The sequence below is a fragment of the Grosmannia clavigera genome, assembly GCF_000143105.1.
Source record: "Grosmannia clavigera kw1407 unplaced genomic scaffold GCSC_146, whole genome shotgun sequence".
Lineage (NCBI taxonomy): Eukaryota > Fungi > Ascomycota > Sordariomycetes > Ophiostomatales > Ophiostomataceae > Leptographium > Leptographium clavigerum.
The window spans coordinates 100,548-112,600 of NW_014040795.1; the positions used below are offsets into that span (position 1 = coordinate 100,548).

A 12,053-nucleotide genomic window follows, 5' to 3' on the forward strand; every position below is an offset into this window, starting at 1 on the left:
ACGCTTCTTTTTTACTCTCAAAAAAAAAGGTCAAGTCAGCTTCCAATTATGATTACTGTTTGCCTCGAGAAGATTTGTCGTTTAGTAACTTTGCCTCTCCCAACATTGTTTGTATCAACTGGAGGTTCGGATTCGGGTAGCAGTCACCTAACATCCGTAAAACATTCCCTAGTAATAAGACAGCGCCTTAAGTACAGAGCACAACGCAGGATTACAACACAGTAAGCCATCCAGTGCCATTTGACCTACTAAAACAATCAGTAGACTCTGAAGGGTGTTCCGTACAGATCTTACTCGAAGAGGTCGAAGAGGGCGCAGAGGTACCAATTACTGCGCTGGTTTCTAATGGTAAGATACGTTGCAAAGTTGAGGCCACAGTACGGAGTACGATCAGTACGATACCCATCAAGGTTCTCATCCTTCTTGCAGGAAAGCGGGGCAAATATTGCGATATGGGAAAAGCTACGGAGTACTTTGGAAAAGCGGTTGGGAGCAACAAGAAGTGGTGAATATGTGTACCCTCCACTGGCCCCAAGTCTAAGTATAACTATATTGCATTATAGGCTATACATGGTAATTTCTTACCGTATGCAAAATATTGAAGAGGCAACAATTTGCTGAAAAGTAAGCTGGACCACTCATGCTCAATGCCAATGCTCAATCTGGGAAAACAAGCTAGGTCTGCGCTATAGACCATGGCTCGAGGCCAACAAGGTTCAGCGCTTAGTCTGAAAGAGAATGACTTTCGTTTTCGTTCGTATCTTTCTTCGTATTTTTATATATGTATATATAGGTTGGGTATCTATAGTTTGGGTACGGTTGATATATTCTATACATCTTTGCATGCATCATACACATCGTGCCAGAGATACACCTACTCTGCTCGTACCCTCTCTATCAACTTTTGTCATTTTTCATCGAAGCCTCGTGCGTACCGTACCAAATTGTACGTATCGACAGTTCTATTTTATTAAACTTGTGAGAGGCTCCCCTTCAATCTTTTTGCTCTTTTGTCACATCCGGTTCCCTCAGCGTGTATTTTCGGGATGTCCTATTTTTCACGGCAGCTGTTTGCGAAAGCCTAGTATCTCTTCGTCTAGATGGATTGCATCCGACTCAAGGCGCATTTTTAGTGCAGTTTCTGACAACAGCCTGGTATAGGATTGACTAAAATTACAATTTTATACTGAAGAATCGATTGCCGAGAAGGCAACCGCATGCTTTAGATTGCACACAATGGCCGATAACTCGACTCTCTTCAACCCGTCTAATGTCGACCTCAACACGGCTGACCCGATGGAAATTGTATGTTTTCTCAAGTCCGGAGAAAATGACTATGATGGCCGTCTCGGAGCCAGGATTTCGGCACTTTTTGTCATCCTTGTCGTCTCATCATGTACCACAACTTTCCCTGTCGCAGCTACACGTGTTCGCTGGTTCCGTGTCCCACTCTATATTTACCTATTTGCCCGATACTTTGGAGCTGGTGTAATCATTGCCACTGCCTTCATCCATCTTCTGGATCCCGCATACACTGAAATTGGGCCCGCCTCGTGCGTCGGAATGACTGGTGGTTGGGCCGTATACTCATGGCCGCCCTGCTTAGCTATGGTCTCTGTCATGCTCACATTCTTACTGGACTTCCTCGCTGAGTGGTTTGTTGAAAAGCGATTCAGGCTCAAACATGGCAACGAGGATATCGTCGAAAGCACTATCACCACCGCTAGCGCACCTGAACCCCGAATTTCACAGTCCCACCAGCACCTCCATTCATCCGACCAAGACAACACACCAGCAAAATCTGGCTACAGCAACGAGCATGGCGTTGATGCGAAAGTTGACGTCGAAAATTTCGGAGCTGCTGTTGCACAAGATGACATTGCTTTCCGTGAGCAAATGGCTGCATTCTTAGTTCTCGAATTCGGTGTTATATTCCATTCTGTCATTATTGGTCTCAATTTGGGTGTTGTGGGTGACGAATTTGATACACTCTACCCAGTTATCGTCTTCCACCAAGCATTTGAGGGCCTAGGCATCGGTGCCCGTCTCAGTGCTATCCCGTTCCCACCAAATTCAAGCAAATTTGTGGCAATTATGCCATGGCTTCTCTGTATAGCATATGGCCTGACTACTCCTATAGCTATTGCGATTGGACTGGGAGTACGGAACACGTATAACAGTGGCTCATTTACAGCAAACGTTATATCAGGTGTCCTAGACAGTATCTCGGCTGGCATTCTTATCTACACCGGTCTCGTGGAGCTACTTGCTCGTGATTTTCTTTTCAACCCTGAACGGACACGCGATAGCGCTCGCGTTACATTTATGCTCGTTTGCCTATTTTTAGGTACAGGCATCATGGCTTTGTTGGGCAAGTGGGCTTGAGGCTGGTATACTTTAATGCTGGTTCGTCCCTTATGGATGACTATGATATAGTTGTCGTTTACATGTATGAAGTATTATGGCATCTAATTTCGCTTTGCTGTATCACCAGCCTACTATATAGCGTTGAACGCCCTGCTTTCGGGTGCCTGTTAAACAAAATCACTATCTATACGACATGATTTGCAGTACGCCGTAACTTTGTTCTTTTTCACAAAGATTTGAAGTAAAAACGCGCTTACCGCAGATATCCTTACGGTAATACCCGCGATTAGTGTAAAGATATTAGTGGCAACACTCCGTACGAAGTACAGAAAACGTAAACAAATGGCAGCGGAAAAGAAGGTAATATGGTAATTTCGATGTTCCGTACATATTTATACATGCATCAGAGAAAAAGAAAGGGAAAGAGTTTAGCTGCATAATAAGGCTTCAACTTGCTTATCTGAAGAAAAGTGCTAAATGCACCATAATTTTGAAAATTTATATTTGTACCGTAAAATTTTGGCTATCCGTACCGTACGGAGTACGGATTACTGCAAGAGGCCCATATAATAATTTACAGATTAGCCAATTAGCCCGCACCTTTAGCTTGTAGCCTATTCTTAACAGCTATACTCCGTACTCCGTAGCTATTATTACGAAGTATAGCACTGAACTTACTGCCAAAATACTACACTTAATCTCATATAATCTAGAGCACTATACTAGCATTTCAATGCTTAAGATATTGTTCCATCCCGGCTTTAGTAGGAGTAACTGTAATATAAAGATGCTTCTTAAACGTACCTTCGACAGCTTGGGCCTGGCAGAAAATACAGCGTAAGCTGTATGTAGACTAGTGCACTTTTTTAACGTATCTTACTATGTACGGAGTACCATTTCTCTTATTAGTGGATTACGGTGCAGATACTCCGTAATACACAAGCAGGCCAAGAAGTGCCTGAAATAATTTTGGCTGTCTGTTATACGGAGTACTTCCATATTTTGACTAGCTCCTAGACAATCACGTGTACTTATCCGTCAAACTACAGGTACTCCGTACAAGCTAGGCTGATAAGACAAAACATAAGATAAAGAAAATCTAATGCTGGAAATTTTCTTGTTTCTTGCGTTCTTACAACTAAGATAATCACACTCAAACCTGCAATAATGCGGCCACTTACAGAAGCAGAGACGCAAACCGTCTTTAAGAAGCTTGCCGACTACACAGGTGCTTCGCTCAAGAATTTGATTGCTCCGTTAGACGACTCTCCCGACGCCGACCGGCATGTGTTTCGGCTATCTCAAGGTCGTGTGTATTATGTTTTGCTGTCGTTAGCCAACTTGGCGACGTCTGTAGCGAGAGACAAGCTACTGTCCCTAGGGACCTGCTTAGGTACTTGAATCTAGTTTACTGGCTGTGACTACCCGTCTGGGTCGTGGCACGTGTCGCTGACTTTCTTGTTTGCAGGCAAATTCACCAAGTCGGGCAAGTTCCGGCTCCATATCACCGCATTGCCAGTTTTGGCTGCCCATGCACGATACAAGATTTGGGTCCGACCCAATGGCGTCATGCCATTTCTGTATGGGGGAAACATTCTCAAGGCTCATGTCGGCCGTTACTCGGAAGACTGCCCAGAGCACCAGGGTATAGTGGTTTGCACTATGGACGACATTCCGATTGGGTTTGGCGTCACAGCACGCAGCACTTCTGAGGCGCGGCGACTGGACCCCACAGCGATTGTCTGTTTTCGCCAGGCGGATTGTGGTGAATATCTTCGAGACGAGGACTCACTCTTTGCGTCTGGATGACCTTGCTCGCAGCTCGACAGACGTGAAAATGACCAAGGTGGCTACAAGACGGATTGAATATAGCACGAAACAATTTGCCAGTGGCCCGCATAAGGTTGATACCCAGGGACACGATTTATAACACAGGATACAGGGATGCAGGCTCATTCAAAGAAATAAAAGGCTACGGAGGCTCGGGGAGCCTGATTGAACAACACAATAGGAGCAGCTTTTTTTTGTACTAAAAGCGACATTCATACTGTTGGTCTGGTATGCCGCTGTTGAAGATTTCCAACATATACAGTGCTCTGTATGTGTGAGCTTCACTGCCAAACCAGGATGGAGTACGTAACGATATTATCTCACAATTAGCATAGCATATTAACAGATAAATCATCACGTGGATGGAGTTCGAAATGCGATATTTTGTATCTTACAACTATTCCGTACTGCACTATGTACTCCGTAGTGTCTTTGTTTCCGGCAAGGGCAGAAAGATACGCAGTCGCAAGCCGCAAAACTTGCTGCATCAGCCCCATCTTTAGTAGCCAATCGACGACGCCGTTTGGGACATCGACTGGTCGCGACCGGCGGCAATACGTCATGGTCCTTTTTACTGAGATAACTCTTGCTGATAATACGATGCCCTTGGTTTATCTCTTGGTAACTACTTGTATCTCAAATATCCTTCCTTTTCACATATTCGGTAACAATTACAGGCCTGCTCGATAACTCAAGATAACAACAATTTGCCTCTCTACGACGGCCATAATGAACAATTTTTTTGGATCCTCCGCCAGGAGCGACCATGATGATGACCGCAATGCTACACCCGTCTCAGCGTCTCGTGTTAGCATAGAGCAGACACCAGACGAAACTACACGCCTACTGCCTAACCGTATTGACGGTCACGGTGTTAGCAACGGACCAAACCACGGCTACCTCAGCCCCGACGACCCAGCTGTATCACCATACAACCTTTTCTCTGTTCGAGCCACTCGCTATCTCACCATTTTCTTGTTACTAGTTACTGGAATTTGGTGGATACTGGTACTTATTTCGCACTTCGTTACTCCTCCAGGGTTTCAAACACGCGGGTCTCCGTTTTACTCCTTCGGGTATACTATAATCTCATTGACGAATCTCGTCGTGAGCTTGCTTTTTTTTGCAGCTCCTTCGAAACTGGTGCGAGTTATTACTGCAGGTATAGCCTTCCTCCTTCTCATCAACACAGTCCTTATAACAGCAGTTACTCGGACACGGATTGAGGAAGGTTGGGTCGGAATATCGAGCGTGATCTGTATGTGTATCGTCCTAACATGATTAAAAAAGGAGGTACGCTAACTGACCTTGATATAATAGGGGCGCTTCTGATCACCATATGGACGATCATTGCAGATCGCACTGTACAATGGGGTAAGAGAGAGGAAGAAGAACGGCTGACAGGACGGCCAGAATCGAGGAGAACGTTTCTCGAGTGGATCCAGGTGTCCATCTCAAGCATCACTCTATTTGCTCTTCTCGTCGCCTCTATCCTCCTGACTTGCACAGTGATTTTGCGTGCACTCGACTCCGGATTGGCTCCTCCCGGCAAACGGTTTTTTGTGGATGGTGAAAAATACGAAATTCATGTATATTGTCACGGCAGCAAATCCAAGGAGCAACTGCCTACGGTTCTGTTTGAAGGTGGTGATGATCCGGTCGAAAACGGCTTGTGGCAGTTCGCTGAAAACGCGGTGAAAAACGGATCGATAAACCGGTATTGCTTTTCTGATCGGCCGGGACTTGCCTGGGTAAGCCACCTTCCCCCCCCTTCCTCCTAGCCAATCGGTACAGGACGAAAAGCTAATTTGAGGAAGAGTGATGCGGCACCCTCACCATTTTCTGCCGGAATGGCAACGGAAGCCCTGAGCGAAGCCCTCGCAAATGCCGGAGAGGTGGGTCCTTGGGTGCTGGTAAGTGCCGGCGTGGGATCCATCTACTCGCGTGTGTTTTCTTCGCGCCACGGTGCCGAAATCGAAGGGATGCTGCTCATCGACCCACTGCATGAAGACCTCCTCGATCGGCTCGGCGCATCTAGCCAGGGCTTTTTCCTCTGGCTTCGAGGGATTCTCTCACCTCTCGGTTTGGATCGCATTCCCGGCGCCCTTTTCAAGGGACGCAACAAAGAAGACCGGGTTTGGGGCCGGGCGGCATACCAGAGCAGCAAGGCCATATATGCTAAGCTGCAAGAAAGTCTTGTGGCAAGCTCGCTAACCAGGCGCGATGTTGCGACTAGTCGTGTCATTCAATACCAGGACACGCTGCTGGCAGTGATCTCGTCAGGGGAGCAAATCCGTCGGGATGACGTTTGGGAGAGCAAGCAACGCGACCTTACCCATCTCACACACAATCTTTTGGCATGGGACGTTATAGACAAGGCACCACATCAAGTGTGGAACACACTCGAAGGTCGTGCTGCAATCGAAAAGCGCCTCAAGAAGATGGTGCATCAACTACCCAAGCCCATTGTGGATGGCCAGTGAGAGAGAACGCGGTGGACTCGGGAAAGGAAGAAGAAAGTGACAGTTGCGCAGTCTTCTAGGCGCTAAAAAAGAAAGCCTTTTGTTGCGCCTGTCAGCCTCGGACCTGGCACCACTCCGTACATCCATTTGCAATTCGTCAGGGAGACAGGAAACGGGGACAGTGGGGGGAGGGGAAAAACAAGGACCGGTACGGAGTACGGAGTACGGAGTATCAAAAACGGTGAATCTTTGCAGTTGCTTGAGGACTTAAATAACAGAAGAGGGGCGGCATAAAGGAGGATCCTCTAGACAGGGGTGAGGGGAAGAGATGGGGGGAGAAAGGAATGCTTATGTCGTAGGTCAAATGTCACATTGTGTGGTTATTGTAATTATTCTATTTTATTGTAAAGCTTCCGGGTTCTTAATCCTTTTTATTAATATTAACAAGGTAATATGAGGGCATACTGGCTGCTCAGCAACAACCATGGAGCAACAGAAAAAGAAGGGGAAAGGCAGGAGCGTCCAAGGTCCGCGCACGGGCCAGGTAACGGGGCACTAGGCGTCTTTTGGATTAGCCCCGATATGTGTCGCTTCCCTTTTTCTCATCTCCCCCCATTTCTCCCAAAGCTGTGAAGGGCACTCCGCCCCTCGACTTTACTTACTGCGCGTTGGTCATCGTCCCAACATCTCATCCCCGTTGCTTTGGTGCTTGTTTACCTAGCGAGCCAGTTTTTAAAACGAAAACTCAACTACCGGAGTGCCGCTCCTGCACGAAAGAGACCCGTCGGTGCAGCTGGCTACTATTGTTTTGCCAACCACAATTGTGCATGCGACCGGCTTGGCTTCACGTTTGCCGTTGCAGCATCGAGAAAGTCAACTCAGCCTCGACATTTGGGCCTGGCTCCCTGCGTCGAGGAGGGCGGCAGCTGTGAGACTGGAAAACCTCTTATTGTAGGTCGGGTCGGCTTGTCGTACCTGACCCTCTGCTTCTCTCCGCTCTCCTCTGGACCTGTACCCGCGACTCAAGTTCGACCTCGACATCAATAGACGTCACATACGCGTCTGGCACTCTTCATCGAACCTCTCCCCCTGCGCGCAGCTTTTATATCTCCGGCCCGACCAAAATCTGGTGGTTGCTATGATCGAATTGGCCGTGGTATCGCATCAGTTCAGTTTCCGATCTTTGCCGCACCTTCAGACGGAACGGGAGTAGTCGACCAAGAGACACCAAACAGCTCGCTTACTATTGTTCCACTGAGTCATCCCGGCGGTGGCCTACTTCAGTAACTGCGCACATTGCTTAACAAGCGTTGTTCTCGCCCAGTCCCTGAGATGGACCCAGAATACGAGGGCGGTCCAGCCAGCGACCGCACATATGGCCATCCCCAATTACCACCGAATAATGCAGGAGAATATCCTATGGAGAGGCAGCATAGCAACGTGAGCCAAGGCCAGTCGTGGCAAAATAGCGGAGGCTACGGGCCTGTACCCGGTCGTCCGCCGGTGTCTCCTTCTCAAGGCGATCGAGGTCGGAACATGGACCGGGGACGAGACCGAGAATTGGAGCCAAGACCAAGTAGTGATCGAAAACATTCCCAACAGGGCAGCTCAAGGACGGCAAGCGGGCTGCCACGGACCTGTAACAAATGCGGCGAGCCGCTTACGGGGCAGTTTGTTCGTGCCCTAGATGGAACATTTCACTTGGACTGCTTTCGGTGTCAGGTGAGTCACTATCTGCGAGGCTCCTGTGGTGGTTAGGTCGGAGGTGGTGTTACCAGCTACTCATATATCAATCACAGGACTGCGGCCAAATTGTAGCGTCAAAATTCTTCCCGGCGAGCGACACAAATGATGGCCCTCAGTATCCACTCTGCGAAACAGACTACTTCCGACGACTTGGCTTGCTCTGCTATCACTGCGGCGGGGCACTCAGAGGGTCCTACATCACCGCCCTGGACCGGAAATATCATGTTGACCACTTCACATGCTCGCTCTGCTCGACAGTCTTCGGGGCGCAAGACAGCTACTACGAGCACGACGGTCAAGTTTACTGTCATTACCACTACTCGACGCAGTTTGCTCAGCGGTGTAATGGGTGCCACACTGCTATCTTGAAGCAATTTGTCGAGATCTTTCGAAACGGCCAGAACCAACACTGGCATCCAGAATGCTATATGATACACAAATTCTGGAATGTCCGGCTAACTGCGCCTCACGACGAAGATGGACAGCCTCCCGTAGCAGAAGTCGACGAGACAGCTAAACGCACTCTTGTGCGTGAAGAAGAGGAAAGGATGGAAGATAAGGTGTATCGTATATGGAGCGTTCTGTCTACTTTTGAAGAATCGTCCGCTGCCTGTATATCCGACATGTTGCTGCACGTCAGCAACGGTGCCTACGTGGACGGCGTGTTGGTGGCCAGGCGGTTTATCGGACACGTCGAAATTCTGTTCCGCTCTGCCGACAACCTCGAAACGGCTATAACGAAGTTTGATTTAAAAAGTACGTGCAGCCCTGAGATTTTCGGTCCCCTATGGGTACATGTCTTGCTGACTATCATGCTTAGGTTTGTCTTACGGGCGTGAAGCAAAGTTGCTCTGTAAGAAGATTGTGGCCTTCTTCTCGCTACTTTCCAAGTCGCAAGATGCTACGACTACGAAGGTTGGCGTGACGCAGGAGCTGCTATCTCTGGTTACCAGCCTGGCCCACTATCTCAAACTCTTGATCCGCATCTGCCTCCAAGGGGCTCTTCGCATTGAAAAGGAACGGAACACGTCAGAAAGCCTTCTTGGGTTTCTCGACGATGTCAGCGCCCTGGAGGCTATGAAGAATGAACCAGAGGAGGGGATACAGCAGATGACTGCCAAAATGGGGCCTCTCGCGGCGAACAACTCAGACCACTGCGCGACCTGCCAAAAGTCCATTGAGGATGAATGCGCTAGGAACGGCGATAGCCGCTGGCATCTTGCCTGTGTGGCTTGTGTTCAGTGCGCGACTCCATTGGGCGCCAAGCTGGGAGATGCCCGGGCTAGATATGACGGCTCCATACATTGCAACAGTTGCGAGCCATCCGATTCAGAGAAAGCCATACCCTTAGATCGGGTCACCAAGCTGCAGCAGTATGTTTTTCTTCTACGGGTGGCTTTGGCCAGACTGCTGGACATTCTGTATTCAAGCGGGGCGCTCTTGCAGTCTTCGGATGCGGCGGCTGCAGCAGCGAGAGACGAGTCCACGCCGTCCTCTGATGTGCAGTCGCGAAGAGACGTACAGACCTCGACAAGTGGCGACCCTAATCGGCCGAGAGAGCCGTCTGCTTACGAGAACACGCTCAACGACGTTCGAAGGCTGCGGAGCACCCGTTTAGACAAACACCTGTCGTCGAGTTTCAAAAAAACACGGACATCCCGCGTGATGGACGGGCCAGAGGGCTCGGCTGCGCGGCCTGGCTCTTCCGGCGCAGAAAACGGACCGGCAAGCAGCGCCCGTCCCGGAATGCAGATTGTGGAGGACCGTGTGGACGAGGCTGCTGCGGACACAATGCTTGGCCATCAAGACTACCTCACTCTAGACGACATACCTCGCATCGTAGCGGCGGAGCAGGCTCGCGAGCAGCGACCTGGCGGACTCAACAACCGAGACTCGGTCATGGCCAGGGGTGGTCAGCTGACGGCATACTCCAACGACCAATATGCCGCCGATGAACGGCAGGGCAAACCTACTGCGGCCGGTCCTACGATGATCTCTCCACACAAGCTTGGGGGGCGGAAGTATTTCTCTGAGCTGTCGGGCCTTGAGTATTTCATTGTGCGGCATCTGGCGGTGATGACTATGCAGCCGATGATCGAGAGCGAGTTCTCGCTGGAAGAACTGTTGGACTTCATCGAGTCTAGGAAACCGGCGACATTCTGGAACAAGTTCGGCAAGGCGTTCAAGAACGACAACAAGAAGAATGTCAAGAAGAAGGGCATCTTTGGCGTTCCACTCGAGATCATCATCGAGCGCGACGGGGCCGACTCCACGGACGGCGTCGGGCCTGGTACCCTGCGTATCCCGGCCATCGTGGACGACATTGTGTCGACGATGCGGAAGATGGACCTGTCCGTCGAGGGCGTCTTCCGCAAGAACGGCAACATCAAGAAGCTGAGTGAACTGTGCGAGAAGATCGATCGGGACGGCTGTGACAACGTCAACTTGGGCGGCCAGAACGTGGTGCAGGTGGCGGCTCTCTTGAAGCGATACCTGCGGGACCTTCCCGACCCATTGATGACGCACAAGCTGTATCGCCTCTGGCTGGCCGCGGCCAAGATCTCGGACGAGGACCGGCGACGCCAGTGTCTCCACCTGACCTGCTGCTTGCTGCCCAAGTGTCACCGCGACTGCCTGGAGATCCTGTTCTGCTTCCTCAAATGGGCCGGCTCCTTCCACCAGGTGGATGACGAGAGCGGCTCCAAGATGGATATCCGGAATCTGGCCACCGTCATCACTCCGAACATCCTTTTTCTCAGCTCAAAGGTGCCCGCTCTTGACAGCGACCCGATATTCGCTATCGAGGCCGTCTACGTACTGATCAACAATATTGAGGAGATGTGCTTGGTTAGTTTGGCGTGTTTCTTTTATATCTTTCTAGCTCCTTCACATTCTAACTGCGTCAGGTTCCGGACGACCTAGTCGACGTCCTCAACGACCCGATGCTGTTCAGCAACAACGGCGAGATCACGACAAAGGAAATCCTAAAGCGCTTCGGCGACCGGACAGGCAACAGTGCAGGTGGCCGACCATACGGCCAGGTGGGCGAGGTTATGAACCGACACGACTCGACGACACGGCCGCTTGCGAGGCGCGTCGAGACGGATCCTTCGGTCTGGAAGGAAGAGACCAGTGTGCGTCCGGTGCAGGACGTACCAAACGGCAACAACAGTAACTTCCCGCCATACAGCAGCGGTCCGAACCAGAGCTCGCCGACCAGGTGGCAGGGCCAGGACGAGCCGAAAGGCGTCACTCCGCCCTTCCAGGCGCAGCACGAGCTTGCGGATCCGGACGGCCAGCTACAGGGTCCAGACCGCACGACTAAGCGAGAATGGCGGAACTCTGGCTGGGTGCGAGGAAACAATGGTCCCCCAAGCAATGGCTCTGTTGGTGTTGCTGGCCATGGCTAGCCGGTGTTTTTTTAAGGGAGCTGGGAGCTGGTGCGTTGCTCTCGAGCCTCAAAAGCCTCAAAAGCTTCCACCAAATTTAACCCTGTGGTTGAAAAGAGTGGGACGACACACCACTACAGGCATCGCACTGGCGTTTTCACTTTCCTCCTTTCTGCTGCGCCCTCCTGTCTTGTCTGTTTCCACCGAATCTTCTCGCCCCTCTCGACGAAACAAACCCTGTCATGACAGTCATGGACCA

The 12,053-nt window shown here is 50.3% G+C and overlaps 3 protein-coding genes across 3 annotated transcripts; all 3 read left to right on the forward strand.

Moving 5' to 3' along the window:
• Positions 1-3,534: 3,534 nt before the first annotated feature.
• On the forward strand, positions 3,535-4,176 carry CMQ_5929 (60S ribosome subunit biogenesis protein nip7; the record flags this gene model as incomplete). The annotated part of the gene is made up of 2 exons (XM_014316575.1): positions 3,535-3,760; positions 3,836-4,176. The coding sequence occupies 2 exons, from the start codon at positions 3,535-3,537 to the stop codon at positions 4,174-4,176; spliced, it is 567 nt and encodes a 188-aa protein (XP_014172050.1).
• A 1,871-nt stretch (positions 4,177-6,047) lies between these two features.
• Positions 6,048-6,680, forward strand: CMQ_5905 (mitochondrial integral membrane protein; the record flags this gene model as incomplete). The annotated part of the gene is made up of 1 exon (XM_014316551.1): positions 6,048-6,680. One exon carries the CDS (start codon positions 6,048-6,050, stop codon positions 6,678-6,680), a length of 633 nt encoding a protein of 210 aa, XP_014172026.1.
• Positions 6,681-7,991: 1,311 nt separating this feature from the next.
• Positions 7,992-11,815, forward strand: CMQ_5819 (Rho GTPase activator; the record flags this gene model as incomplete). Its single annotated transcript, XM_014316465.1, has 4 exons — positions 7,992-8,381; positions 8,459-9,161; positions 9,226-11,252; positions 11,312-11,815. The coding sequence occupies 4 exons, from the start codon at positions 7,992-7,994 to the stop codon at positions 11,813-11,815; spliced, it is 3,624 nt and encodes a 1,207-aa protein (XP_014171940.1).
• Positions 11,816-12,053: the final 238 nt, after the last annotated feature.